Raw genomic sequence first — 27,200 nt, 5'->3', positions numbered from 1 at the left:
TGTATCTTACAATCTAGCTGGAATTTCTACCCACACCAGTCATTTCTCTATAGTTTGTATCATCATAGGACACACAAACTTTTAGGAATATTGTCATGCTTTTGCTCTTTTAGCCATAGTACATACAACACAGATATCCTTTAGCAGCATCAGCACTTGAAGCCTGAAGTGCTGTGTCCATTCAACAGCTGCTGGAGCATGGTGCTGGTGTCCAGCATCCCATACTTCACCATCTCAAAGAAAAGCCCAATTTTCACACACAAAACTGGGAGGAATTCACGTCCAAATGGAAAATCTGAGTGGTTGACTTGTGCAGTGCAGTCTGGGTTTATCTCTCCCAGGTGCCTTAAAACACAGGAGAAGCAATAAAGAACTGATCCTCTGCCTTCTCTCCTTCCTCCATTTATAGGGTCAGGAAAACCTTAATCTACTTTCTAAAAGGAAGGAAAATGTGCTCAGGAGGACTTAACCCCACACCTCAGCGCTCATTGGGTCAGGGCCCCGCAATGCCACTCCTCCAGGACCCCCCTCCTCGGGATTTTTTGCTTCCATGGGTGTGACTGTACCAGGCATTAAGGAGCCCAAATTCTTATGAGGGATTTTGATGTTATTTATTATCCATGTTACAGTTGCAACTGGGAACATGGGGAGGGACTCGTTCCAATTTTAGCGACAACTGCATTAATGCCCTGCACAGAGCCAGCCCATGTAGACATTCCCAAGCCCAGGCTTTTTATAGCAAGCAGAAGCAACCACTCCACCCCCTGAAAGGCCTTTTCTAACCTCCAAAACCTGCTTACAGCCTTGTACTCCTCACAACAAGCCTATCTCCAAGCTGATGATGCCCGTCACGGTTCAGCCCTCGCTGAATCTGATGTGGAGACAGCTCTTTTTCAATTTGGCTCATCCTAGTTTGAAGTTTGGCACAATTTTACAAGACCCTGTGCGTCCCCAGGACGTTCAAGGAGTTTTCTCCAATGTCAATGGTAAGAGTGCTCATCCACCGAAGGGGAAGCAAAGTTAAACGATGAAGATATCTCCTCTTGGATATTAGAGCATGAAATGACCTCCAAAAGACCTGTTAAATTCTACCTCTGAGCCAGGGGAGTCCTTGTTGAAGCAGCAAGAAGATTCTTGTGAGCTTCTCAACTGTACAAGGTTTCCACCAGCATGCTGGCAGCAGGAGAGTTCCGGTAACTTTAGCAGTTATCATTAACAACCAGTTTCACCTCCTCCAACCCATTTCTGCCTCCTTTCCTCTCTCAGGAAGCCAGTGCAGTTGCAGGGACACAGTGCAGAGTCCAGGGCTCTTCTGTGGTTCAGCACCAGGTCCTTGGGGTACAAAGTGCATTTTCATCTTGGCAAGTGCCCGCTCAGATTCTGCAGGTCCTGCTGTGGGGGCTGCTTTGTTTATCCACTCACAGGATCCCAGCACGGCACAGTGGAACTGAGCCACACACCAGGGACAAGTTAATACAGCAACAACGACATCAAGAACTTCTATTTTTTATTCTGTTACTTCTATCTCCACATGAGGCTGCTTCTCTCAACCCTTGCTTCATCACTGGCTGCCATAAGCAATCACTTCTAAAGGAGGGCTGCGAAGGAAGAGACAGGGCAAGGCTGGCGGCGATTCACAAAATGCACCCCGTGCAAAGGCAACAGCTGTTAAACAGCAACACAAACTGGCCTACGTATGGCAACCCCAAAGATCCAGCTCTGAAAACTGAATTTAAAAAAAATTGGCTTGGTCAGTGGGCTGAGGGGGAAGATGGCCAGAAACCCACGCTACGTCTGCTTCCCCTTCACTGCACGTCATCTTCACTGAGGGACACGCTCAAGACGAATTCAAGTGCCTTCAAAGACAACATTTGTGATCCAAGATGACATTTCTGCTCACCATCCACCCCTCCACACTGCTGCCACTTTTAGCTCACACAGTTGGCCTGTGTTGATGGAGAAGATGTAACCCAGAGACAAGAAAAGGAGCATTTGCTAAGCACAGCTACGCTACCTTCCACCACTTGTGAGAAGGTCTAGGTTTAATTTAATCCAGCTCTATTATAAGTCCAACAAAGCTGCTGAACTACACTGATGCTGGAAGTCCTGAGTCAGCTCCTACAGCAGGACAGGAAAAACATCTGAAGGAAAAGGTTCCAGTTCTCACCCTGCCTTAGAAACAAGGCTCAAACATCCTTTGGTTATAAGAGTCTCTGATCTTCAAGAGATTTGCTGGCCTGGGATGAGGCTTTGCACATCACCTACCTGCCAAATGCCAGATGGGACAGGGGGTGGACACGAAAAAAAGTTAATAAATAAACCACACAATACAACAGAAAGACACCTTGGAAAGACACAAAGACAGACCAGATGTACTTGATCATGCAGTTAAATAAAGAATCAATTTTAGTGCAAGCACGAGGTCAACCACCGACATGGCAAGTGCCTCCACATGGCCTCTTCCCTGTGCTGAAGGCTCTGGCTGTTGGATTCACTGGCTCTGCTCCCAAAGCAGCAGCAAACCCAGTCTGAGAGAGACCAACACAGTCACCAGTGCAAAACACAGAAACTTTAATTAAACCTACAACACGGGGGGAGGTGGGAAGTGCTGCTTCGGACACGGAGCAGCCCTGGGTGCTGCCATGTGCGTGGGCAGAGGAGCTGAGCCCGTGGGGGGACGTCACTGGGAGCAGGAGGGAGGCAAAGCAAGTGGCTGCCACGTGACAGGGGCACATCCCAAGCGGGCTGAGAAGACTCAAACGAGAATTAGCTGCTTGACATCCCAAAATCCCCAGCAGGACAGATGTGCAGACTCGGGCAAACAACAAACACAAAGCTGTGCGTGAGCCTCCTCCCACCGCCTCCGCAGGTCCCAAGCCCAGGGACGCTGTCCCAGGGAGCAATGCTGCAGCTGCAGGGGAAGGAAGCACCTCTCCACCCTTTTTTGGTGCTGTATTCCACATTCCTGGAGTCCCTCCCATGTATCCATGTCAAAATTTCCACCCATCCTTTTGCATGGAAGCCTCATTTCCACAAGACAACCTGGAGAGATGTTTTCCCAACCCTCAGGCAGATAAAGAAAACCAAGGGCTTTTGCTCAGCCATTGCTGGCCAGATGCTGCACAGTTATTTAAAATATGGGGACACCTGCCAAAAGACACAGCAACGTGAGGGGACACAGGTGGAGACACCATGAGTCTCTGCTCCAGGCACAGGCTGCTCCACTGAAGATGGACTCATCAAGTCCCAGCAAGCACACAGATCTCCAGCAACATTCCAGGAGTGGATCCATTTGAAAAGCAAAGACAAAACACATCCCATTTAGGAGTAAAACAAGACTTAACCCCAGTCTCCCATTTTCATTTAAAATAGAAGTTTATAGTTGTTTCAGGCAGGTCAAAAGCTCCTTGTCCCCCACCCCCTGCCCAGGGCCAAGCCAGGAGCAGACAGGACAGCAACAGTGCCAGAAAGCTCTGCTTCAGCTCTGTGGACACTTCACCACCTCTTAACCTCAACTCTTTTCTTACTCTCTTTCCCCTGAGTGCCTGCAAGAACCTTTACAAGAGGGAGTGAGTAGGTCTATTAAAAATAATGAAAAAATAATAATAAAAAAGAAAAAAATCCCAACCATGTTTCCTCCTCCCACCCCAGCAGTAAAGCAGTGCAGCAGCAAAAGCTGAGCAGCCTGGCTGGGGGCAGCCCCTTCATGGTCCGCAGGAATGCCAGAGGAAGGATTCCTGCTGCTCCTGCTCCCCAGCAAACCAATCCAGACCTCTGTCCCTGCAACACCCAGCCTGGGAACCCCAAGAAGAAACATCCCCACTGCAGCTGCAAAGCTGTGCACCAGCTTGGTCATGACCTGTGGACAGACAGCTCATCTCAAAAACAGCACCAGCCCTTTCTGCCCTCCAGTGATGCTGCTGGCATGATCCAGACCACCTGTCATCAACACACTGCTGCTGGTGGCACTGCAAGTGTGGTTCTCCTGCCTGAGGTCCAGCACAGCAACACCAGCAGGGAAGGACAAAGGAAAAGAGCTTTCTCCAGGTATAACCCGCTGTCCTGGGCTACTTATGTTTTTGTTTCCAGCACGAGTATATGAATGCATGAGAAGCTGCATGCTGTCCCTTCATGCTGCCTGTGCTCCAGGGATGTCCCCCTTGAAGAGCTGGGGATCATGCTGCTTCGTGGGGAAATCCCTTTGCTATGGGGGTGTCACTACAATTTATGACCAAGCAGGAGCAACCACAGTCACCTTGTGCCACTGAGGCCAGCCCAGCCCCAGAGCAGCAAAGCAGAGGGATTGCAGAGGGCAGGTTGGACCCAGTTATGGATGTGTGTGAATGTGTCAGGGTTTGTGCCAGTTAAGAGGAGGCCTGAGCAGTGTCTTTGCATAGCTGTTCCCACAGAGCTGGGTCCCTCCAGGGACCTTGTCTCCAGCTCCAGAGCCAGCTCAGACGCCCACAGCCCACAAGGTTCCCAGCTTCACCCAAGAGAAGAGGTGCAAGTGAGAAAGGAAGACCCAGGAAACATTGCAGAAGAGGTGGAGGGAGGACACTCTCCTTACCCAGAAAAAGGGAGATATGGTACCCTGGGCTTCCACAACCCACAGACACGCCCTACAACTCCCTTCTCCCAGTTCAGACCTCCAGTGCAGGCAGAGCTGGCTGATACAGACACGCGCAGGCTCACACCTCACCCCGCGCAGTTGTTTCCCAAAGCAAACAGCAACAGGAAACTCCAATGAAATTCAAAAGGGAAATTGCAGTTACCACTGCCCAACACATACACACGTGCCTTCCTCCCCTCCACACCCTTTCTCTTGGGAAGCCAAGCAGAGGGCCTTTTCTGCAGGGCAGTCCCTGCTCAAACCCGTCCCCATTCCCGGCAGGGACGCGGCACAGCGGAGCAGCGCGGCCCCGGCTCGGCCGCCGGCGAGACATCCCCAGGGCGAGGACGTGCAGGAGGAGCTGCTCCAGGTCCCATCCCTGTGCTTTGGATCTGTGGTTGCCGATGAGGATGTGCAGGAATGGATGGGCTGGGGGGTGAGGAGGGGTGAGGGGAGGAGGAAGAGCGTCGTGCTGTGCCTCTGCTGCCTCGGCTCCTCCTGCGGTCTCCTTAAGATGTCACAGGCTGGATGGGGAGCAGGCTGCCGAACTTAAAGTGCTGGATCACAGGAAACTTCTCCAGGCACTGCAGGAGGAGAGATAAAGAGAGGTGAATTCAGGAGACATTTCCACCTTACACACACAGCCTGAGCCACATCCTGCCCGCAGGGTCAGGGTTCAGGGCCACTCAGCTCAGACAAAGGCAGAGGATCAGCCCCACGTTTTCCCCCACGCATTCCTGCCAGGCTTCTCAGGCCAGTAGCACTTCATAATCCCATCCCCTTCCCTTCAGCCAGAATCTTTTTCTTACTGAAATTCAGTATGGGGAGGCCTGGAGCATGAGCAGAAGCAGCATGTCTATGTCAGCAGCTTTCTCCCTCACCACTCTCCTTGCTCGAGCTGACGTCTTTGAAGAGTTTCACCGTACAAACACTGAGAACTGCAGAATCCCCTGGGGCAGAGAGACTCTCCCCTTCAGGCCAGTGCCAACACTCTGGGTTTTGAGGCACCATTCTGCAGCTGCAAGGCACTGCCCAAACTGCATTCCAGACTCTCAGGTCTTTGATGGAAAAGCACCAGTGATTTTGCAGCCATAGTTTAAGATATGATCCTATTTCTAACAACCCCTCACCCCTGAAATTCCCACCTCCCATTGAAGAGTAATGGATCATAGGTCAGTCACACAGATCCACTACAAAGCAGATTAGCTCAGAGCTGCAGCTACAGCAGGGCTCTGCCTAGGGTGAGTGGGGCTGCAAGGGCACAGCCCCTTCCACTCACCAGCCAACAGCAGGAAGGTCATGGACTGAGGTCAATAACGTCAGAGTTTGCCAGCACTTGTCTGGCAGAGCCACTCAGAGCTCTTGTTTTTGAGTCACTGCAGACTCAGACTGCCCAAACCTCATGGAGGGCACAGAGTAGGCTCCACTCCATCATGCAGAGCTCAGCAGTACATGTTCACCAGCCATGATGTGGTTACAACTCTTCATAGGAAGGAGTCTTGTGCTCTCCACGGGGCCAAACTGGACTTGCTGCAGCTCTCTGGGGCTGGAGAGGAAGCTGGGTGCTGCAGACAGCTCTCACCCCACGGCAGGACTCAGGCACAGGCACCCTGCCCTTGTGCTGTCATCATAGGCAAGCAGGAAGATTAGTGCCCAGAAGCCCAGGCCTACAGTAATCCCTTTGGAGCCAGAGGTCAGGCAACTGGTTCCAAGCACCAGCACACTGGAGCCAAACAAGTTTGGAGGTGGTGAAAGTACAGCATGGCTCTATCCATCCTGGGGAATAAGAGCCAGGCAGAAAACCACAAATCTCCAAGGCAAGGCACCAAGGGGATGTAAGTCCTGTGAGCATCAGGCCATGTCACCTTCAAAGCTTCCTAATGCTCAGAGCTGCTGCTGGCTCTCCACACAACCACTTAGACAAACTCTCAGAGGAAGCAGGGCTGGGTAACATGGGCATGAGGGGCAAGCAGAGAGAAATGAACATTGGAGATGCTGACAGCTCGAAATGTCAGCCCAATTAGCTTCAAGGAGTCCCATGGAAGACCAGACTGGTTTGGGTTCCAGATGAAGAGACTTTACCACCAGTGGGAAGAAGGGGTATCCATTCCATGTAACACATCACCAGCTCAAGAGGAGACAAGCAGAGAAATTTCTCCTCCTCTATTCAGAAGTACTAGCACAAGTTTACTGAATTATCAGCTGTACAGCCTTCCTTGCATCAGCTGTGGATGAAACTGTACCCAACTCAACTGTAGCCTGCTCAGTTTCAGGCTTATTTCTTCTTGCCACCATCTTTATCCCACTGAAGATCTGCTTGGGACTCAACTGGGCAGTAGATTCATGCACCAAGTCCAACCTTTAAAGATGGAACTGGGACTAGATTAGTTACAATGGAAAGTATTTCCTGACTGACTGCAGAGAAGGAAAGGTCAGGAGACTCAAAAGCAGGCTCAGGGGAAAAACATCAAGGCTGCTGCTTTAACCATACTCTATTCTGTCGACTTCTTCACTTGCCTTTGATGGAGAGAATAAGAAAAGCCCATGGACTTTCAAGCAAACACATCTTCACCCATTATATTATAAATAGACACATTTGGGATTTCATAAACACACAGAGTTGAAGACACATTGTCTTCAGTCTACTGCTCATCTGCCCTGGAGTGCCTGGATCCAGACCACAGCTCCTGGACACACAGACACACCTGAGCTTTCTGTCAGCTGTTTAAAGCCATCCCATAGAGGAGACAGAGAAGAGATAAAGCCTTTGGAGTGCCTTTAGATGAACTAGCTCTGGGGGCTGCCCCACTCCCACCAAGTGGGATTTCTCCTGGTCTGTTTCCAGCAAGTGATCCCCTCCTCTATTGCTGCCTCCATTCAGTCCTAGTCCTGGTCAGCACCATCCAGCACTTCTCAGCCACCCCAGGTGTGTTACAGAGCTGGAGTCTCCAGCTGAGTGTCTGATTTCACCTGATCTAATTGCAATGGGTGACCAGAGGGGCAGGGAAAAGGGAGAGGAAAACAAATAAAACCTGAAATCTTGCTCTCACTTTGCCAGTTAGACAAAGCAACACCACAACCCCAAACCTTCCCTCTCTTTGCCATCACACACCCCAGGCTCTGCCACAGAAGCTGCCTGCCTTGAGCTGGACAAACACCTGACTTCCGCTAATGCTGGCAGTGGCTAATTGCAGAGAGACTGCACTGGTGAAGGCTACACAGAGAGCAGAAATACACCAGGAGCCAGCAGAAAAGAGACAAGGTCTCCAGCAGTGACTTTGTGCCTGGACTGAGACACCCAGACGGATTCAGTTTGCAAAGGATGAAGGTTAAGTGACTCCTAACCTTGTGTCACTCCCAGAAAGTCAGTCTAAGAGATCCTCCAGTTGCAAATGTTGGTGTAACCTGCAGGGCCAGGCACACCATAACTGAAAGCTCTGCCCAGCCATGCTGCCCTGTCCACATCCATACCCCTGTCATCTCCCAAGCCAGGCAGGAACTGGCTGAACCAGCATTGGGGTAGATAACTCCCCAGAACAGATTATATCTAAAGATATATCTATTGATATACCTATTTTAGATAGAACCCTAAGGACCCCTGAGCAGGAGTGCCCCCTCTCCTCTGCCTATCCAGGTGAAGACAACTTCCATGCCATGGCAAGAGAGGACAACACTGCACAAGGATCATGTTTTTAGGATTAGTCCTTTAAGGCCTACAAACATTATCTGAGGAAAAAAACTAAATTTAAAGCTCTTTAATTGACTCAACATCTTTTACACTTTAGCCCAAATTAGTACCATTGCCCTTGCTAGCAGTTTTTGCATTCTCCCCTTGACACAGCTACATCTCAGATATTTCTAGAAACCTACCAGTACTGGATCCAGCATTTTCACACTGAAAGTCACCTGCTACTCAAAACAGACTAAGGCCTTCAGAAAAGACCATGTCTTGGGTGCACATAGAAGAGCCAAAGAATCTCCCATATCTAGAGAATCCCCAAGCTGTGCTCTCTCCAGCCAGGTAGATCTGCCAGAACACACTGGCCCCAAGACATCATTGAATGTGTGCACTGCACAGTGGGCTCATCACTGCCAAGCTCCTCCAGCCATGTACAGGTGGGAGCAACCATGGCACAGGGGATGTGGGGTACCAGGGAGGAGCACGTGAACATCCCAGGGAATGTGGGATGCCAGGGGAGCATCCAGCTTGTGAAGGAACTGATCCAAAGGAAGGAAGGACCACGGCAAGGCTGCTGAGGCAGCAGCAGACCACATTGAAGGTCTTAGGACACTCATGTTTCACTTTAAAGGCACTCACAGTGCTGTGGTCTTCCCTTCAGACCTCTCAGCTCTCACAGCTTAGCCTCCAGCTCAGGGTTTTCCAGCAGGCAGTGTCTCCAGCCCCTGTGACAGAGCTGCAGCCCAGGGACAGCCCCCTCTCCGAGGAGCAGCCCGGGGCACCCCTCCCAGGAGCAGCCAGGCGAGGGGGTCGGCCCCAGCCCCACTTCTCCTCTTTGGAGGCTGGGAGGAAAACTGAGCTGGGGGCGGAAGGAGCCAGCGGGCCTGGGAGTGACACCTCACAGATTAGAGAGGTATGTGGCCTGGAACCTAAACACAGGATGTGCAGTGCAGAGGAAGGGCTGGGGGAGGGAGCGGCCGTTCGGCACAGTTAACCCCTTTGTGCGCTGGCCCTGAGCAGAGCTGTGTGTCCCAGCTCCCAAGAGGAGCATGGCTGACACCAGCAGCACTGCAGGGTGTGGGAATAATTCTTTCAGGCACCACCAGTCCCCGCCCACCCGGTGCCAGCAGGGAGTTCCACCATCCCTGCTCCTCCACCGCTTTAGTGCAGGCAGTGAGACCTGCAGAGCCAACACCATTCCCTCCAGAGGTTCCTGTCCTGCTTCCTCAAGCCCAGGGTTAGCTTGAGCAGGAAGGAAGATAAGGGAGAGCCAAAACTGCCCGGTTTTCCAGGTCAGGGTTCACCGGGAAAGCCTGGGGCAATGCCAGCAGAGCTGGTGGGCGGAGGGTGGCCAAACCAGAGAGGTGGCTGTGGTCTCACTGGGCTGGCACATGGCATGGATGGGGCTTGTAGAAAAAGTAATTCAGTAGGAAGCATTCAGTCTGCTCTGGGGCTCTTGAAACTTGGGATGGTAATTTAAAATAAGTCTTCTCTACCTGGTAAAATGGTGGACCAGAAGAACAAGCAGGGTCAAGACAACAGCCCTCATTTGGAGATCTGCACTTACAGTACGGTAAGACAACACATGGCAAAAGTCATGTTTGCAAGGAATGGCCACTTTGGGATTGGTTTTGGGGCAAACACAAGGCAGGAGCTTCCTTCAAGCCAGCAGCACCTGAAGGGCCAAGGGCTCCCAAGCCACAGTCAGCAAGGAGTAACAAATGGCTGTGATGGGGTCCCACACCTGGAGAGGCACAAGAGCTGACCCAGGGTGCTGTGGAAGAGCGGGTGTGTGGCTGAGCAGCCTCCCCTGCCCACAGCACTCACCTCTGCCTTGTACATGCGGATGAGGCCCTGGTTGACCTTGGACCAGGAGGGCACGGCGCTGATGTTCCAGAGCTGGTTGGAGTGCTCAGCAAAGGGGCCTGTCTTCATCTGAAAGAGACCCAAGCACAGGGCTGAGGGAGCTGGGCCAGCCAGGAAGCTCGTGCACCAGCAGTGACTCATGCTCACACTCTCTCCAAGCAAACATTCCCACCAAGCCCAGTGACCCACGCACCAGCCACCTCACTGCGTCTTCCCTCCCTCCCTCCGTGCTCCCTCCCGCTGTGGCCACATCACATGAAGCCGTGGCAATCCAGTTCCCCTCCTTCCCTGATAAAATTAAGCCTTTTCCTGCCATGCTTTCCTAATCAGACCTCCTTCTGCACACCTCCCTTTCAATGACTGTATTTAAAAAGCCCCACATAAGTCCCGTTCTTCCCCCCAGTAGAGCTTGGCTCAACGCTGTTCCTATTCTACCCAGAAACCTCCCAGTGCAGCACTGCTGGGCTTTCCAAGAAAATGACTCATTCCCCATTCAGATCAACAACAAGCAGCAGCGACAGCCATCGCTGCCTTCCCTGAATGCAGAGGGCAGTGCAGGTTGGCAGCAGCTCTGTGTCCACAGCCCACTCCACACCTGCCTCTAGCTGAGGAGGGCTCTAGGGGAAGCAGGAGCAGAGGGCACATGCTCTCCAAACTAGCTCCAGAACTGCGAGCTGCTGGCTTGCAGCAGATGCTTAACATTTTTTTCTTTTTTTTTTTTTATACTCCACTGTTTCTCCTCCCAGGGCGAGGGGTTTGGAGGAGGGAGGGCAGGAGGGAAGCTGCAATCAGGGGCAGTTGCATGTAGATTCCCTGGGTGGTTGTCTCTCCTTCTCCTCCATGAACAAAAACAGACCCTCAGGGAGAAAAAGAAATACAACACAGCCACTCTGACTGAGCGAAGTTCCCATGACATCAGAAACCACAAGGCCGAAGCTCACGCTAAAGAGGAGCGTGGGGAGAGAGGAATCTCTTGGACCTCTCATTCCCGACCTGGGGCTTGAACAACTAACCCCTTCCCTCTGTGCACGCACAGGCCTGGAGAGAGGGTGGGAAAAGCGCCTCCAAAACAACCTCTCTGCTCACTAAAAAAGCAAGCGGGGCCAATCAATGTGCTTTGGGAAAATGCTGCTGCCTTTCTGCAATGCCTGTGTGACACCAGCCTGCAGCAGAGAAAGAAAGAAAGAGAGGGAGAGGGTGGGAGGACCCAAAAATCTCACTGTCTGGAGGGTGATGTGCTTCAAACCCGCTGGCCTTGGGGCTGGAGCAGCAGGGGAAGCGGGTCTGCAGCTCTACTTGGTGCCGGGAGAGCGCGGGTGCATCTCCACTTCCCTTTGGAGGTTCCTGTGAGCTGGGGGATGACAGCTGAGCTGCTCCCTGTCCCCTCTGCCACACGCTTCCCTCGTGGGCACGAGATGAAACGTGCACACACACAAAGCACAGCGCTCCCGGCAGCGCCGGCGCGTTACCCAGCGCCAGGATTTGGCACCGGTGGGCGCCCAAAGCAGCGGCTGCCAGGGAGCTCTGCGCCCTCAGAGCCTCCCCTCCCCACACAGGAGGTCTGGCTGCCGGAGTTTTGACGCCAAACCTTCCTTCCCCCAGTGTCACCGCCCTTCACAGGGGCACAGCTGGCATCAGCCACCACCACCGCGCTCTTCTCCCCTTCCCAAGCCAGAGAGCGAAGGAGGCAGGCACAGCTGGCCAGTCCCAGCTCATGCCTGGCACGGCCACCACCGTGGCCCTGCTCACCCGGATGCCCAGTGAGGTTGGCTTGGCCATGGTTTCAAGCTGGGTCGGGAAAACCAAGAGGGATGAGAAGGGGAACAAAAAAAAAAATCATCTCCTTCCAGCCACAAAGGGCGAAGAGGGAGAGCTGGGGGGGAGAGCGAGAGGCGGCGAGCGCGCTGCAGTCCCGCAGTGACCCCAGGGGAACAGAGTGAGTCAGAGCAGCCATATTGAGCAGGAAATTACTCACAGACGTGGCGTTCCTGCCTCTCGGTTCCCAAGAGAATCGGCCTTTTGTAAATGGTTCCTCTGTCAGTGCAGGGGGGAGGGGGACGGCTGAGGCCGTGCTTTCCTGTCAGCTCCTTCCCTTCCAGCAGAAACCCGAGCCCTCCCTTCCCAAATTTAGAAGCCAGATTGAAGCTGAAATTCCTGCTGCCTGCCCTGAGCTCTCAGAGGAGCATCTGGGCAAGTGCACTGATCCCCCACAACAGCTGGGGTGTACCCAGCTCCTCTCCTCTGCACACCCACAGGCAGCCCTACATCACCGTCCTCTACAGCCCCTGTGTGGCGGGCACCACAGGGATGCTCCCAAACCCTCCTCATCCTCACACTTTCAGGTAGCACACACACCCCTTTGGCAGCCAAAGGCAGCAGCAGGGGAACAACTCAAGCCTCAGCCAGCTCTGCAAACCTCACCCTATTCCAGAACCACGTGTTCAGGTCCAAACCCACCCTGCAGATTTCCCAACATCAGGTCAGCTCATGCAAAATTCAGTGCTGTGCCCGGGCGCTCCTCTAAGGAGGATGCCATGGTGGGTTCAGCCTGGACATCATCTTGCTGTTGCTTCAAAAACCTGAGGTTTAAATACAAGCCTAGCAAACACCACAACAGCATATATTCATATTCCTGAAACATCACCTGGGGGCTGAGAACAGTATCTGCTCAAGAGAATATTCTCTCAGTTGACAGAAAACAACCTTCCTCAGTTGTAGTCTGAAACAAAACCTGCTCTCATGTCGGCAAGACCCACCATGGGAACTGCTGTGGTGTTTGTTACATGTTTAATACCTTTAAAGGAGAGCTGTTTCCTGATGACAAGCTCAGAAAAAAATAATATAGTTCATTTGTTAAAGTCTTTAATCCCTACTATCTTTTTTCCCTGCTATTTTGTTTTGTTGTTGATTTTGGAGAGAAAGCATTTGGAGGACACTGAGGCTGCCTCGCCCCCCCTAGTGGCAGTCACGGCCTTCCCGAGAGCTTGGGAGGGAAAAAACCCAAGATTGAAAAGGAAAATCTTCATAAAAATTAAGCAGCAACCCGCACGGAGATGCATTGAATAGTCCATGGATTTGGGGATGCAGGCTGCTGCCGTCCCTTTCAGCTCGCGGCAGGAGGGCCAAGAGAGCTCCTTGCCACCAGGTGGCACTGGGGATCTCGACAGAAACACTGAATTCCACGATTCACAACAAATGTGCAGAAAAGGAGCTCAAATCACTTATTTGAAAAGCCTACTGAAAAGCTGACTTTCTGCAGGCAGAAGCAGAGTGACCTGAAGCAGCAGGATTGTGCTGGGTATTTTAAACATCACCTGTCAACTGGGCGCTGCAGAATCTTCTACACACATTTCAAAAGATGTATGTTTTTTAACAGGTCAGTGCACTGTCTGGATATCACAGAGCCTTAACTAAAATAAATCTTTGACCATCTTGGCTCCTGGTTTCCTGTCCTCATCTTGATCTCTTCCAACAGCACCTCTTTATTACCCATAGTATGATTTATCTTGGCATTAAGGGTTAAACCCTGTGAGGTGCTGAGTACCAACAAACCCTACCAGATTTAGCAGGACTTGACACAGCACCTCCTGGGGTTTGGGCCAAAGGCTCCTATAAAGATTTCCTACATGAAAGGCCAAGTTCATAGTCTGTAACCTCCCTTCCCATCTAATCACTAAATTAGAGGGGTGAGGAAGGGGGAAAGTGAACAGAACAAAAGGGAAGAACTGCACTCTGTCCTTCAAAATTAATCCCATCAACTTCCTCCTGCCAGAGACAAGAAATCCCTCACCACAACAGAGCGGGTAGCTCTTGTTCTCCCTGTCCAGACTGTGCAGTGAGGGAACTGGGAGAAGCACAGCCAAATCCTCCACTGATGCTGCAGGCAGCAAGCCACGAGCTCCCTCACTGAGAAACAGCCCAGGGCTGCCAACGAGCTGAGGATCACCCACCCCTCTCCAAAGGGCCCTGCAGTGCCTGAGCAGAAACAGTCCTGAGAGTGCTGCCAGCTGGGAATCTCAGCACCACTTCTGCTCTAGGTCAGCTGCAAATAAGGTACATTTAATGGTCAACTCTCTAAGTAGAATCTGGAGGAGACAGAGCAGCACAGAGGTTTGGGAGCCTGCCCTAAGCAAGGAGAAGCCCGGGGCTGCCAGGCAGCACCCAAGGGCTGCAGGGAAGGAGGTTGTCTTGGCAAGCCCAGTCATTTTGCAGCTCCTACTTCATCTTCCTAGTGTATCTACAGGAACCAGTCTTCTCCATCCAAGCTCCCACTGACTGATCCAAGTGATGATCCAAACTTATTTGTTTGCACTTGTTACAGCTCCCTTCAACTACAATCCACAGCCCATCCAGCTTAATTACACTTTCTTCTCAACATCCCTGTCTCAGCTCATTCAAGGAGAACACCTCTGCCATGCAACATTGGTTCATCTGCACAGTTCCATGAGAGCAAACAAACAGGCAAAGGAGGAAGAAAAAACCACTGCCAGAGCCAAGTATCTAATGTCAAAATAAAGTCCCTGTGGGAGAAACCTTCCATTCCTCACCTCTGTAATGAAGAGGATGCACTCCAGGAACATGAAGTCCTTATGGTTTTCATTTACCACCTTCTCATCAACAAAGTGCCGAGGCTCCAGGCTTGGATGGTCTAAAAACAGCAAGAGACAACAGGAAGTAACCTGTATGGCAATCCCTTCCTGAGACCAAGTTCAACCAGGTGGTGCACTGCCCCTCACCCAGAAGCACAACCCTCCCATCAGAGCTCTTTAAAAGGCAGCACAGAGTTGCTGCCTTCTATCTCATCTCCCACTCCAGTGCCTCTGCAGGGACAAAACTCCACAGAACAGAAATTGCATTTTTTAGCACCAAAACCAAGATCCTCCTTTTAAAAAGCTTCATTGCAGTCATTGCAATAAAGACAGAAGTACTACAGAAGGAAGCTTTCCCCCTCCCAACTGGCTTTATTTGGAAAGCTGAGGTTAAAAAAAAAAATCTAAGCCTCAAATTCTCCTGCTGTATTATACACAAATCTGACATATTTGAATTTAAAAGTCAGCCCCAAGTCACACCACCTTTACAACCTAGACAAATGGGGCAAAGGGTAACCCAGGACACAAGAAGATTTCTATTAGTACCTATGAGCTGGGAACTGCCCCATATGAAAGGCAGGAATTGGAAGTCATCCAAGCCCCACACACCCTGGCTGCCAGCAGGCTCCATCCTGTAGGTTTTCTGCAGTTTTCGCATCACTTCCAGGTACCTGAGAGAACAGGAAGGGTTAAGGCACGGCCTTCTCCTGTCTTTGACTTTTGTGAGGACAAGAAAAACCAGTTGGTGAAAGGACACAATTTATCACTTGTAAGCAGGACCCCCACATACAGCACAGTTCACAGAATATATATTCAGCTCCTTTGCCATAGAAAGCAGCCTGATTGTACCTAACACCAAATGCAGAGAGAAATCCAGTGGCAGGGGTTTGTTTTATCTGCAAAGTCTTATGATTGTGCAGATCCTTCCTCATCCCCACTGTTATTTGAAAACATTGACACTTCGCATCCCTTCACCAACTTCCAAAAGAGCACAGAGTTTTCTACCTTACAGCAATCACTACTTCCACTTTTCAGGTGGAAAATTAAAGCTGGAAATACTATAGAAGGAAATTGTTTCCATGCCACCAAACAGTGATACAGCTGGGATTAAATCTCTGGACTCCAAACACCCATTCCACCAGTTTCATCACTATCAACTCTACCTCCTGAGCTGGAAACACATCTAGAGGAGCAGTGGAGGCCTGCCAGTTGCATAGATTTTTTATTTTTGATGCCTGAAGAGATGTTAGATCCTCTGATCAGATATTCCTGTCTATCACAAAGCACAGCCTCACCCACAGAGCTCAGCAACTTGTGCTCCACTAAAGTAACTTTCCAGAAGGACACTCTACTTCTGAAGACAAGGGGCCATCACCTCTTTTTGAGACAGTTATAATGGGTCAGTGTACAGTCCATTAAAATGTACATCTGCTCCTAATTTTGTCTAAAATTGTCTTCAGCTTTCCCATTCTACCCTTCCCCCAAACAGCCCAATACTTCCAGCCCTTCTCCTCCCATTACCTCACCTGTTAAACACTTTGAAGACAATGGCCATCTGGTCATCCACTCTGAGCACACCGATTTTGCAGAGGCAGCAGAGAAAGGCTGCAAATGCAGCTTCGTGCCCTGGAGTTAAAAGACATGAAGAGACATGGCACAGGTGTTTCTGACCCCCAGGACAACCTTTCTGTGGGCACCACAACAGCTCTTCAGCAATCACAGCAGTCACAGTCCCCTCTCCACCCTGTTGTCACTGTTAATGCCATGAGCTGACAATATTTCATCTCCCTGCAGCACCCATCCAAATTATACCTTCTAGACATTCATAAGGTGATCATTAACTCAGAGAAAAGAAGTTCTTAAGGGAAAACAGTTCCAACTGGGCATGCTGGGAGCAAGGCAGGGACTTTCCCAGGAGCTTGGCACAGCAAGGGAAGTGAAGCACTGCAGAGTCATCTGCTTGGGGGATGCAACAGAACCTCACATCTGCAAGCAAACAGATTTCCTCCTGCTACAAAAATATCTCCGTGTTGGAAGGATGCAGATCCCACGACACTGCCAGGAACAGTTTGTCCCAGAAGGTACTGGGATCTCAGGCTAAGCCTCTGCAGCTTGGCCCTCCAGCTAACAGCAAGGAAAAGAAACAACCAGCAAACCCAGAAATGTCTTTTAGTGGGAAGGACCATGGAAGAAGGGAGAGTACAAGATCAGCAGTTCCACACGATGGACAGGTGCAGCTCCCAGTGTAGGAACAAAATGCACCCATGGTCTGGACACTGTGAGCTGGGACCTGGGCCCCTGGCTTGGGACACACGGGATGGGAGGAGAGGTTGAATTTCCTTCTCTGAGCTGACCAAACCCCATCCAGCCTTTCCAAGGACAACATCTCCCCCTGGTGCCAGTGAGCCGCAGCCAGCACTGCAAAGCCTCCAATCCTTCAGCCTTTACCCACAGCCTCCTCTTCCTCTCCCTGCCCAAGCCCAAAGCCATGTTTCCTTGAACTCATCCTGCTCTCCTGCCTTTTGGTGAAGACACAGCTATCCTCCAGAGAGGAGCAGAGCATGCAGACAATTCTGTATTTAGTTCTTACTGAAGCCTGTGTGGTTACTTCACCTGCAATTCAGTAACTCCTCAGGTGCTTCTAACTTCAGATTTCAAAGTCCCTCTGTAAGCAGTGATTCCCTTCTAGGGACCATCAGACTATTATGATGTCCCTCTACAGACACCTCCTACTGAACATGAACACAGTTCTCACTCTAGTTCCAATTCAAGCAAGTATATTTTATTCCTTTAAACTGTCTGCTGCAGGACTGCTGCATGCAGTGAAGCATGTCCTACAGCTCATCCCAGAACAGCTTGGTTCCCATCTCCTTGGATGAGATGTGAAAGGGTGTCACAGCTCTTGCACAGCTCCCAGCCCCAGCTCTCAGTCACACCCACACAGGGCAGAGGGGTGAGGGGGCCCTAAAAAGAAGGTGTTCATTTCAAGCTGGTCCTAAAAATAGTGGTAATGATGTATTTAAATAAATACAGCATCCAACTCCAAAGGTCCCTTCCTGACAGACCCAGCCCTGGCCAGTGTGCAAGCCCAGGTACCTGTGCCATAGTCAATGCGCGTGGAGTTCCCCACGGATTCCTTCAGGTACACAGCCACTTCTGGGGCAGCATCAGCCAAATGCTTGGGAATCACTGCAGACACCAACTTTTCTGCCTCCTGAAAGATACAAAAGACTCCCCTGGGTGAGCACAGATCTGTCACAGTCCCCAGGGACAAGGCACCCTGTGCTCAGATGCTGTCAAACGTGAGGGCTGCAATGGTGCTCTGCAATGCCTGGAGCTAGCATGAGAGAAGAGCAAATTCTCCTATTGGAGAAGTCGTCTCCAGAGATGGAACAAGTCAGGGAGATCTTGTCCTGAGACCTGTTCAGGCCACACACAGCCTGTAGGACAGAAAAGCCTCATCACCCAAGTACATTGAACCAGTTACCCACTGAGCCATCCCCAGGACAAAAGCACCACTAGAGCAGCAGAGCAGCTGCAAGGCCACTGCTGCTGGGACTGGAACTGTGCCACCTCCAGAGCTTGGTGTATGTCAAGTGCTCTGAGTCGAGCAGTTTTGCCTGATCTTTCTCTTATTTTGTGACACAGTGGGCAATTACAAAGCAAAGGAATTCCTTGGGCTTGGACAGCCCTTGTGACTCATCCAGAACTTGGAGACCCAGCCAAGAGCATTTACATGGCCCATATGCTCTCACAAGAGGAAAAGATAGCACCAAGTCTATGGTAAGTGATGTGTCTCAAGGGGCGGATCCTTCAAGGCTTATCTGAGCAATTCCTCTGTGAGCTGCTTGGCTGCCACACAGCGACAGAGCCATTCTCCCACCCCTGCTGGGCACACTGCCCTTCTGTGGGAGCTGCAGGTAACACTACACAGCACAGACATGCTCACCTGGTCTAGTTTGGCGTACCAGGTCCTGAAGGCTTTGTTCCCAAAGCGAGAAGGTTGATCCACCGGCGGGGTTTCATCGATCCATCTGTCGAGGGTGTTCAGCAGAGCCACCAGCTTTTCAATGGGCTACAGAGAGCAAGAGGGTGAGGGGTCACAGGAACATAAAACAGAGCAGTCCCTCAGTCTCTGACATCTCTCCCCTTGATGGGAGTCATGAAAGCCCACACCATGCTTCCCAAGAGAGGCACATGGAAATGGGCTGCGCCAATTCTCCTCAAAATACAGAGGGGACAGAAAAACCATTTTTCCCTGCAGGAGAGCAGTCCAGTACAAAGCCCAGCCTGAGGCTGACTCCTCAGTCACCCACACAATCTTCCATGAGCTGTAACAGCACTGTGCTGCAAAATCTCTTGGAGAAGAGCTGCAGTACAGTTCTCACAGAACTGAGAGGCAGGGAAGGGACCTCCAGCACAATAATTCAGGCTCAACATCTTAAGGGTTCTGCATTTCCCGTAGGATAAAGAATAGCACATATACAGTGCTATACATCCTCACCACTGGCTGATGATGGCCCTTCTCAAGGCTCTAATAATTGTCCTGAAGTGTCTCTTAGGAGCCAGGATTAGCAGTTGATGCTGTTAAACCACGACACATTTGTACAGCAAGTCAACCTTCTCAGCACGATTCCTGTTGCTTCAAATTCCTACCAGCTAGACCACCAGGCAGCTCCAGCCCAGGGACACCCACTGCATGTGGCAAAATACAACCTACCCAGGGGAAGAGGCAGCCTGGTTAGCCCACCAGTGCTCCCATCAGAACAGGAATGAGAAGCTCTCAGAGAAATGTCACAATTCAAACACAAAGCTGATGGGAAGACAGCAACAACAGCAAGACCACAGCCACATTTCTCACACCCAGGGCTGGAAGTGAGGGACCCATGTGGAAGGAAAAGAGGTGCAGCAGATGGCATAGCACAATGTCTCCAGCTGCGCTGTCAGAACAGAGCTGGCCAATGCACACCATCTCCCTGGTCCAAATGCCTGGAGAACAGCTACTACCCCCCCATACCAAGAGGCAACACCACAGGCAGCACTTTTAGCAGCTCCAGACAGTTTCAGGAGGCTCTGCTGACAACTGGTCAAGCCTGCCAGAGGCTCTGGGATTCTCCCTGCCTGACTCCAAGCAGCTGGAGAGCCATCAGCCGGCACAGCAGCTGGCCATGCCCCGGGCAATGTAGGCTCCTCTGTCTCGAGAGGGGATTCCTCCTTCAAGGGGACAAAGAGGACAGCAGAAGCGGCGGCTGCTTTGACTTTGCTGGAGGCATCGACCGTGTGAAGCTGGCTGGTCTCCTGGGTTGTGGTTCAATTCTTCACGCTGCTGTCGGGAGGACAAGGAAACAGCAGAGCCCAGCAAGTTTCCAGCCCTTGAAGTGCCACTCAGAGGGGGTGGGCAGAGCCAGGCATGGCAGAGCTGTGCTGCCACTGAACCAGCTGCAGATCACTCCTGGGGGGAAGGGTCTCACGGCAGACACAGCCTTCCACAGAAAGTGACTCCTGAGGTGCCACCCCAAGGACATGGTGGGATCCTCCCACCCCAGGACCTCGACATTTGGCCACTAAACCAGACCAGAGACTGGGACAAGACCTGAGCACTCTGAGAACACAAAAAAAGGAACAAGACAGTCTAAAGCTCTGGGTGACCCTGGAGGCACTAATAGACCAGTGCCCCACATACATGTGGACACAAAGCCGCCTCTGCTTCAGCTCCCTGCTTCCAAAACCTTGTAGGAATCAAACACATTCCCATTGCACTGGGCCACGTTTGGACTCAGCCCTACTCCTTCCTGGCTATTGCATTCCCCTCCAATTAAGCAACAGCATCCCCAGCACTGGGTTGCATTAAATAATTAAATCGTGCTGGTGATTTATCCGCCGGCACCAGCAGCTCATTATGAGCAGCCACCGTATTTCAAACCCTCTCCACGAGCACTCGGTGCTGCCTGGATAAATGGCTGGCATGGACCAGCTCCTTCCCTGGGGAGCAGAGAGCCCAACCTCCCCTTCCCCACTCGCTGGCTTTAAAGGGATTAAAAGCCCAGCCCCACTGAACACGGGAGAGCAGGACCCAGCTGCTGGCTCAGCCACATCAATAAATAATTAAAGAGCTGTGGCTCATTTTGGGCTCAAGGCCCTTTGAAAAGGGGGTAACTAAAAGAAGCAGCTTTCCATTGTCCAGCAGAGGAAGCCTGTACATCCAGGGCTGACCCCTGTGGGGGAGAAAGGAGCTTATGGGAACACAGTCATCAGCACCACTGCAGCCTGTTTTGCCTGGCTGGGTTTTTAAGCTCTATTTTTGCTTTACCTTTTCAGTGATCAAAGCAAGGGCAGCCTCCCCCCTGCTCTCCTTGCTCTTCTCGTTGTGCTGATTTTGCATCTCCTTGACCCTGAGTCTGCCACCAGTCCCAAAGGCAAACCACAGGGCTTCCTACAGAGCACAGACCTGTCAGCAACTCTCAAGAGCAGGGGCCAGGCAGACAGAGGTGCTGAGGAGGCATCACGGCAGCCAAAGCTGCCGGTGGCGACCAACTCTCCCCCTCTGGGTTCCTCAGGCCCTGTCAGAATGGGGAGCTGCTAAAATCAGAGCATTTGCTGCTTCCTCCACTTCCTTCCTGGAAACTGAGCAAGCCACAAGACTGACCAGTTTCCCCCAGTGCATTGGGCTGTTTGACAGGAAGGTCTGCTCCTTGCATGGCAAAAATTAACCTCATCCTCCTCACTGCACTGCACCTCTGAACCAAGCCACTGCTCCAGGCTGCAGCCCCAGCAAGTTGCTGATGGATCCCCACGTGGAAAGCCCTCCCTCCAGGAGGGGAAGGCAGGTCACAGCCTATCACTCACACAACCTTGTGCCAGACACAGTGTCTGTGCCAGAGTCTGCTATCAGTGCCTGTCAGATGCCTGCAGCAAACCCTGGACAGCTCCACACAATGTGTCAGTAGGAGCAGAGCAAGCTCAGCAAGTCTCCAAGGGGGCTCAGCCCCCACAGGATCCAGCAGAAAGGTTGGTATTGACACACATTCTTTGGAAACCACTAAGCTGCCTCTTTCAAAGCAGAACAGACCATACTTCCATTTTTTATTCCATGGCAAAGCAATACCAGTAAGTCACAGAGTGGATATGCATTCAGCAGAAAGGATTTCAGGAGGTCATTTGCCAAAGGAAGGTGTCCCTGGCATTTGATCAGGGAGGAAGATGGGATGGCACAGAAGCACATTGGTAGCAGGTACAGCAAAAGAGAAGAAAGCTGAGCAGAGATGCAAGAAGAGGCCACGAGGGGCTGAGCCTTTAAAAGCACAGATAAGCAGTTTGATCTACAAAGGAGCCTGTGTGAACAAGCAACCTCATCAACAAGACAACCCTGGGGATGGTCCACCTGTGCCTCAAATCACAGGCTTCTGCTCTCCTCAGTGTGCAGGGAATGAGATTTGTTCCCTGCTACTTCCCAAGCAGCTGGGATTGTGTCTCTTGTTTGTTACTTGGACTGGGACCATGGATGGAAAACATTCACTCCAAGAGGGCTCTTTTGCAGACACAGCCCTGCTACAGCTTTTCCTGACAGCTCAAAGGGCTTGTGAAGAGGGTTGGTTCCCCCCCCCCCCACCTTTGTTTTGTTCATTTTTAATGCTTTGTTTCCCTGGAAGTGCTCTGTGAATGGTTGGGAACAAGCTAGATCATGACAAAAACAAAACTCAAAGGTGAAATGCAAACAGCAGAAAGCAAGAACAGCATTTGACAGCAGTTTCTACTTAATTGAAGGAACAAAAGAGGGGCACAAAGCCTGTTAGGGACTCATTATCCCTGATCCCCTCCATGAACTACAGGGGTTTCTCATTCACACTGGCTCCTAGAAGGGAAGGCTGGACTCAACACAGTACTTCAAACATGAAGACTGGATTAAACACCATCATCAGCTGCCTTCCCACACCAGAATGAAGCTATAAACACAGGGGCGAGTCTGCTGCCCATTTTGCCTAGACCTTTATACTTCACTCTTAGCTTTCTTGCACAGCCCTGATCAGTAAAAATGTACTCAAGAATCTCCTCATTGCAGCACAGACCAAGGGAAGGGGATTCAATGTGCAACAAGGAAGCAAAGCTGGTGGCCAATGTGTGCTCTGTGGATTTGGCAGCACCCAGAGAGCCCTCAGGACAGCAGTGACACCACTGAGGGTGCCTGCCCTTTCCCTCTGGCTCCACTATGCCCTGAGAAGGTGAAGAGCCATTAAAATTGGCTATGGCAGCAGGCAGGGACAAGTGACAGCCACTTTCATGCAAAGGGAAAACCAGGTGCTTTCTGCTTAACACCTTGGAAGGGGAGATCCTGCCCCACAGGTTAAACCCCCCAGCCCAGCTGAAATCTCCCAGCCCAACCCAGCAGCCCTGAGAGCTCTGCAGGCCCTGGGACTTTTAGCAGGACCCTGGGCAAGGCAGGTGCAGTTGGTGACACACCTTGAGGTCACAACTGTCCAACCAGAGCTTGCACAACTTAGCTACAGCCTGGGCTGAGGAGATGGGTGCAATTAACACAGTCAGAGCAACGAGAAGGGACAGGGAGAGAAGTGGTTTGCCCACAGATTTTCCTACAGAAAAACCACTTGGGGAACAGGAATGGTACAGACATCCCAGCCTTTTGCCTGCCACCAGGAGAGAATATCACATCTTCAAAGCATCACCTCTGCTTCTGCCCACTTGCTCAATTTCCCACCCACCAAGCACATCCAGAGCCTCTGCATCCTGAGGGGAGGATGGCACCCTGACATTTGCATGCCCAACCATATAGCCCAACTACATTCAATCTCCCTTGGATCCCAGATAAGTTACCAATTCATTCCTCACCCAGGAAATGCTCACTGTAAAGCCAAAAAAAAAAAGGTGAAAAAAGGCAGGAAAGAAGTAAGAAGGGGATCCAAACTCTTGTCCTACCTCTGAAACTTTGTATTCACAGGTCAGCTTCTTGCCCCTGACACCTTCGTTCAGAGTGAGGATGAAGCCCATGTAGTCTGCATATGCCTGTGAAAACACCAAGAGGGCAGAGCTTTAGGGAGAGCCCAGGGTCTCCCAGAGCACAAAGCACAGCACAGGAGCATCCTGCACCCCAAGGGAACCTCTCCCAACACACAACACTGCCTCCTTGGGTATACCTGGGGGTGCAGGGCTTGCTGTGAAATTACTGCTCTTTTTGGCAGCCCCAGAAGCATAAGGCAGGTGATGATTGCATCGCTGCGAAAATTACAGAAAGGAGAATCCTAAAAATACTCACACTGACCCCAAAATCATTCCCTCAGCTCCCACCAGGTCAAATTCAAACTCCTCAGTTCTGCAGAGTCTCAGCTGTGCCCAGGCATTGTGCTCTGTACTGCTCCTCCCAGACCTGTGCTGTTACCTTCCCTTTCCCCCTTGGACTCTTCCCCCGTGCTCATGAAAGGGAAGTGGGAGACAGCCCAGGCTCCCCACTCCTCCCCTCTTTAGATTTGCTGCTTTGGAAGCATCATCTCCAGTGCAGCCCCACAGCAGCACACTGCCACTTCTCCCTCCCTGCCTCAAAATCCTGACTGGGATCAAGTCCTTAAACCCAGGAGACTGAAATTGGAAGCTGCACCCAGAGGTTTGCTTGACACCTGGCTATAACCTCAGCTTCTCTCAAGATATCTCTCATCAGTCATCAAGCAGGAATTTGCTCCTAAGAGGTGGGACAAGTCTGGGCCAACACCCCAATCCCTCAAAGGCAGAGAGAGGAGAACCTGCTTGTTCCACGAGCTCCACACAGGCTGTAAACAAAAATTATCCAGGAAATTGAAGGCTTCAGCTCTAGAGTCCTTTCCAGAACAGCACAGTGGGAAGGAACCAACCCAGGCTAGTGCTACCAGGGCCAGGCAGCAGAACCATGTTTAAGGTGAGCTCAAACAGGACTGAGTAAATCCAGTTTGGTTATAAAGCACAGGCCAGGGAGGATGAAACAGTCACCAGCTTCTCATCCAGCTTGTTGGGAGGAAGCAGTAATCATTACTGCCAAGTAATTTTCCTACAAACAAGCACCAACTCTTCTTTAAAACACAAATTCAATTATTGCCCATTCTCTGCTCAAGCTTCCTTTACCTCCTGGCTGTTCCCAGACCAGACCTGGCTGCCATCAAAAGATCAGCAGCATTTCCCACTATTCCCTGTCCCCAGAGCCATACCTGAGATCGTTTCCACTTGGCCATGTCAGAAACCACATTTATCTCCTTTTTGGGGACCATGAAGCATTGCTGGACAGGAGGAGCCACCTCCTCAGAGGTGCCTGGGAGATGCAAAAAAAGAGATAAAACAGAGGCACTGGGGAAGGAGAAATCCTCAATTTTTCTTACTTAGAAATGAGCTTTATTTCTCAGGAGATACAACGCACACAAATCCAACCCAGCTGGGCTGTAATCTCACCAAGTCCTCCTCACCAACATCCTCCTAAGGACACTGCAAGCCTTCAGACAAAAGCATTATGTCTGTTTTCATTGTTAAAGATGCATTTCCCATTCAGACAGAGAGACTAGTGCAAGAGATAAAAGCAACATCCAGCCAGTTTAATTATTTCTGTCTAGTACAGCCAAGCCTCGGGTCATGCTGAAGCACTGAGCTCTCCTACAAACTAACTCTGCCTTGTTTTTAAGTGTTAAGCCTGACCTTCATTCCTCTAGAAAGGATAATTCCTGCATGGACAAGCTGGAGCAGTGCAATAAAGGCAGCCCAGAGCCACAGCTCTGGTCCAGGCAGCACCAGGACTTGGGGGATGATGGGACATGGCCTCTTCCAGGTGGAAATTGTGAAGATTGTTTCATTTCAAAGCCCTCTCAGAGCCTAGGATTCAATATTTAATGCAAATGTGAGTTGCTAATGAATTAGAGGGGATCTTTTCCCCAGCATCTGAACCCAGGGCCCAACCTGCAGAACCAGAAAAGTTCCAAGAGATTTAAAGTAATTTGCATTATGCTCCTGTAAGTGCAACTTTTAATAGGAAGAGGCAATGCAGAGAGCACTGTCAAAGAACCTAGATACTAATGCCAATTTATGAATTCTGTCAGTCATTCAGTTCACCTTTTTAAACCCAGAAAATCTGCAGGCATTTATGCAGCACCAGCTGCCCTGACACACTCCAGCAACTGCTGTTCTCAACCCAGCCAGTTCAGGCACTGTCTCCCTACCAAACACCACCAAACTCCAACTCCTTAAAATATCATCATAGAAAACACTATCCAGAAGCATCAGCAGCCTTTTCCACAATTCTCTCTAGCAGGCAGATCAGATTAAAAGGGATCCAAAGTCCCATGAACCACACAGAGTCCACTGTAGATTTGTCATACAACCTTTGACAGTCATTGGACTTCTCTGCCTTTCACATTCCCCATGCACAGAACAAATTCAGCCTCATCTCCTGCCCTGAATGTTGCAATGTTCAGTTCATTCCTGCAGAAGTTACAGCAAAACTTCCAGGTAGGAGGATGAGAGGAACAACATGTGTTGAATTTAAATTAAAGACACGTGTGTCTCTCTTCTGAAAATTCAGCACACAACTCACAGTGACTGGCACCATAGCAATGGAGCTCTGCTTTTAAGAGTTTATAACATGGAAACAACGAAAACCTCCCAACCAGTGAAGTGAAAAGGCAAACACTGATGTGTCCATCAGTACAGGTGACACATAAATCCCAGGGCAGTGTCCTGATCTGGGTGTTTGCCATTAACAGAACTCCTTTCCTCTCTGCGTTTGTTTCTCAGCCATCACTGCTTCTGACCCACACTTTGTGCAATTCCTCTTGGTGAGGAGACCAGGAATACTCAAGGAAGGAAACAGTGAGGGCTGCAGGCGTTACAGTAGTCTGGGATGAGTACATAGGAGTCCAAGCCTACTGCTATGATGGGTCAGTTTTATGACGAGAAGCAGTTTGGACAGAGGAAGCACTTTCAAGCTCGTGTCACGGTGTGAGGAGGGGGAGTTAAAGAGAACCGGGCCGGGAGTCAGAGGGATCCCCGATCCAGAGCCTCAGTCCCGACCGCCAACCTCGCCCTGGGGTGGTGCCAAGACTCGGGGGCCCAGGTCCTTCCCACCCTCAGCAAATCGCCCCCTTCCTCCCCCTCCCTGGGCCGGGCGCTGCTGCCACCGCTCCCCGCAACCCGGCCCCGGCGCCCTCGGCCCAGCACCCCCGGAGCGTGGGGCCCTGTACCGGCGCTCCCCGGCCCCGAGCACGCCCCTGAGAGGCCCTGAGCGCAGCCCACAGCCCGCTGGCTCCCAGAGCCCCCCGGCCGCCGCTCACCTGTCCGCCCCTCGCTCTCTGCCATCTTCCCGCAGCCCCGCCCGGCCGCCCCTCACCTCCCACCTCCGCGCACGCCGAAGCCGCCGGCGGCCATCTTTGAGTAGGGCAAGCCGCCCGGCCCTGTAGTTCCAGGACTGTCACACGGCGGAGCGGCCCCTGCCGGC

General features: G+C 51.3%; 1 protein-coding gene across 1 annotated transcript; it reads right to left on the bottom strand.

Moving 5' to 3' along the window:
* Positions 1 to 548: 548 nt before the first annotated feature.
* Positions 549 to 27,094, bottom strand: PTPA (protein phosphatase 2 phosphatase activator). The gene is made up of 10 exons (XM_084219627.1): positions 27,037 to 27,094; positions 24,931 to 25,031; positions 23,675 to 23,761; positions 18,693 to 18,818; positions 17,840 to 17,957; positions 16,270 to 16,369; positions 15,290 to 15,414; positions 14,702 to 14,802; positions 10,116 to 10,223; positions 549 to 5,193 (listed from the first exon to the last, which is right to left on the bottom strand). Exons 1-10 carry the CDS (start codon positions 27,059 to 27,061, stop codon positions 5,119 to 5,121), a joined length of 966 nt encoding a protein of 321 aa, XP_084075753.1. The 5' UTR covers positions 27,062 to 27,094; the 3' UTR covers positions 549 to 5,118.
* Positions 27,095 to 27,200: the final 106 nt, after the last annotated feature.

This window comes from Fringilla coelebs, assembly GCF_963513975.1.
Source record: "Fringilla coelebs genome assembly, chromosome: 21".
Lineage (NCBI taxonomy): Eukaryota > Metazoa > Chordata > Aves > Passeriformes > Fringillidae > Fringilla > Fringilla coelebs.
The sequence above is the reverse complement of the archived record's forward strand: the minus strand, read 5'-3'. Positions and strand labels throughout refer to the sequence as shown.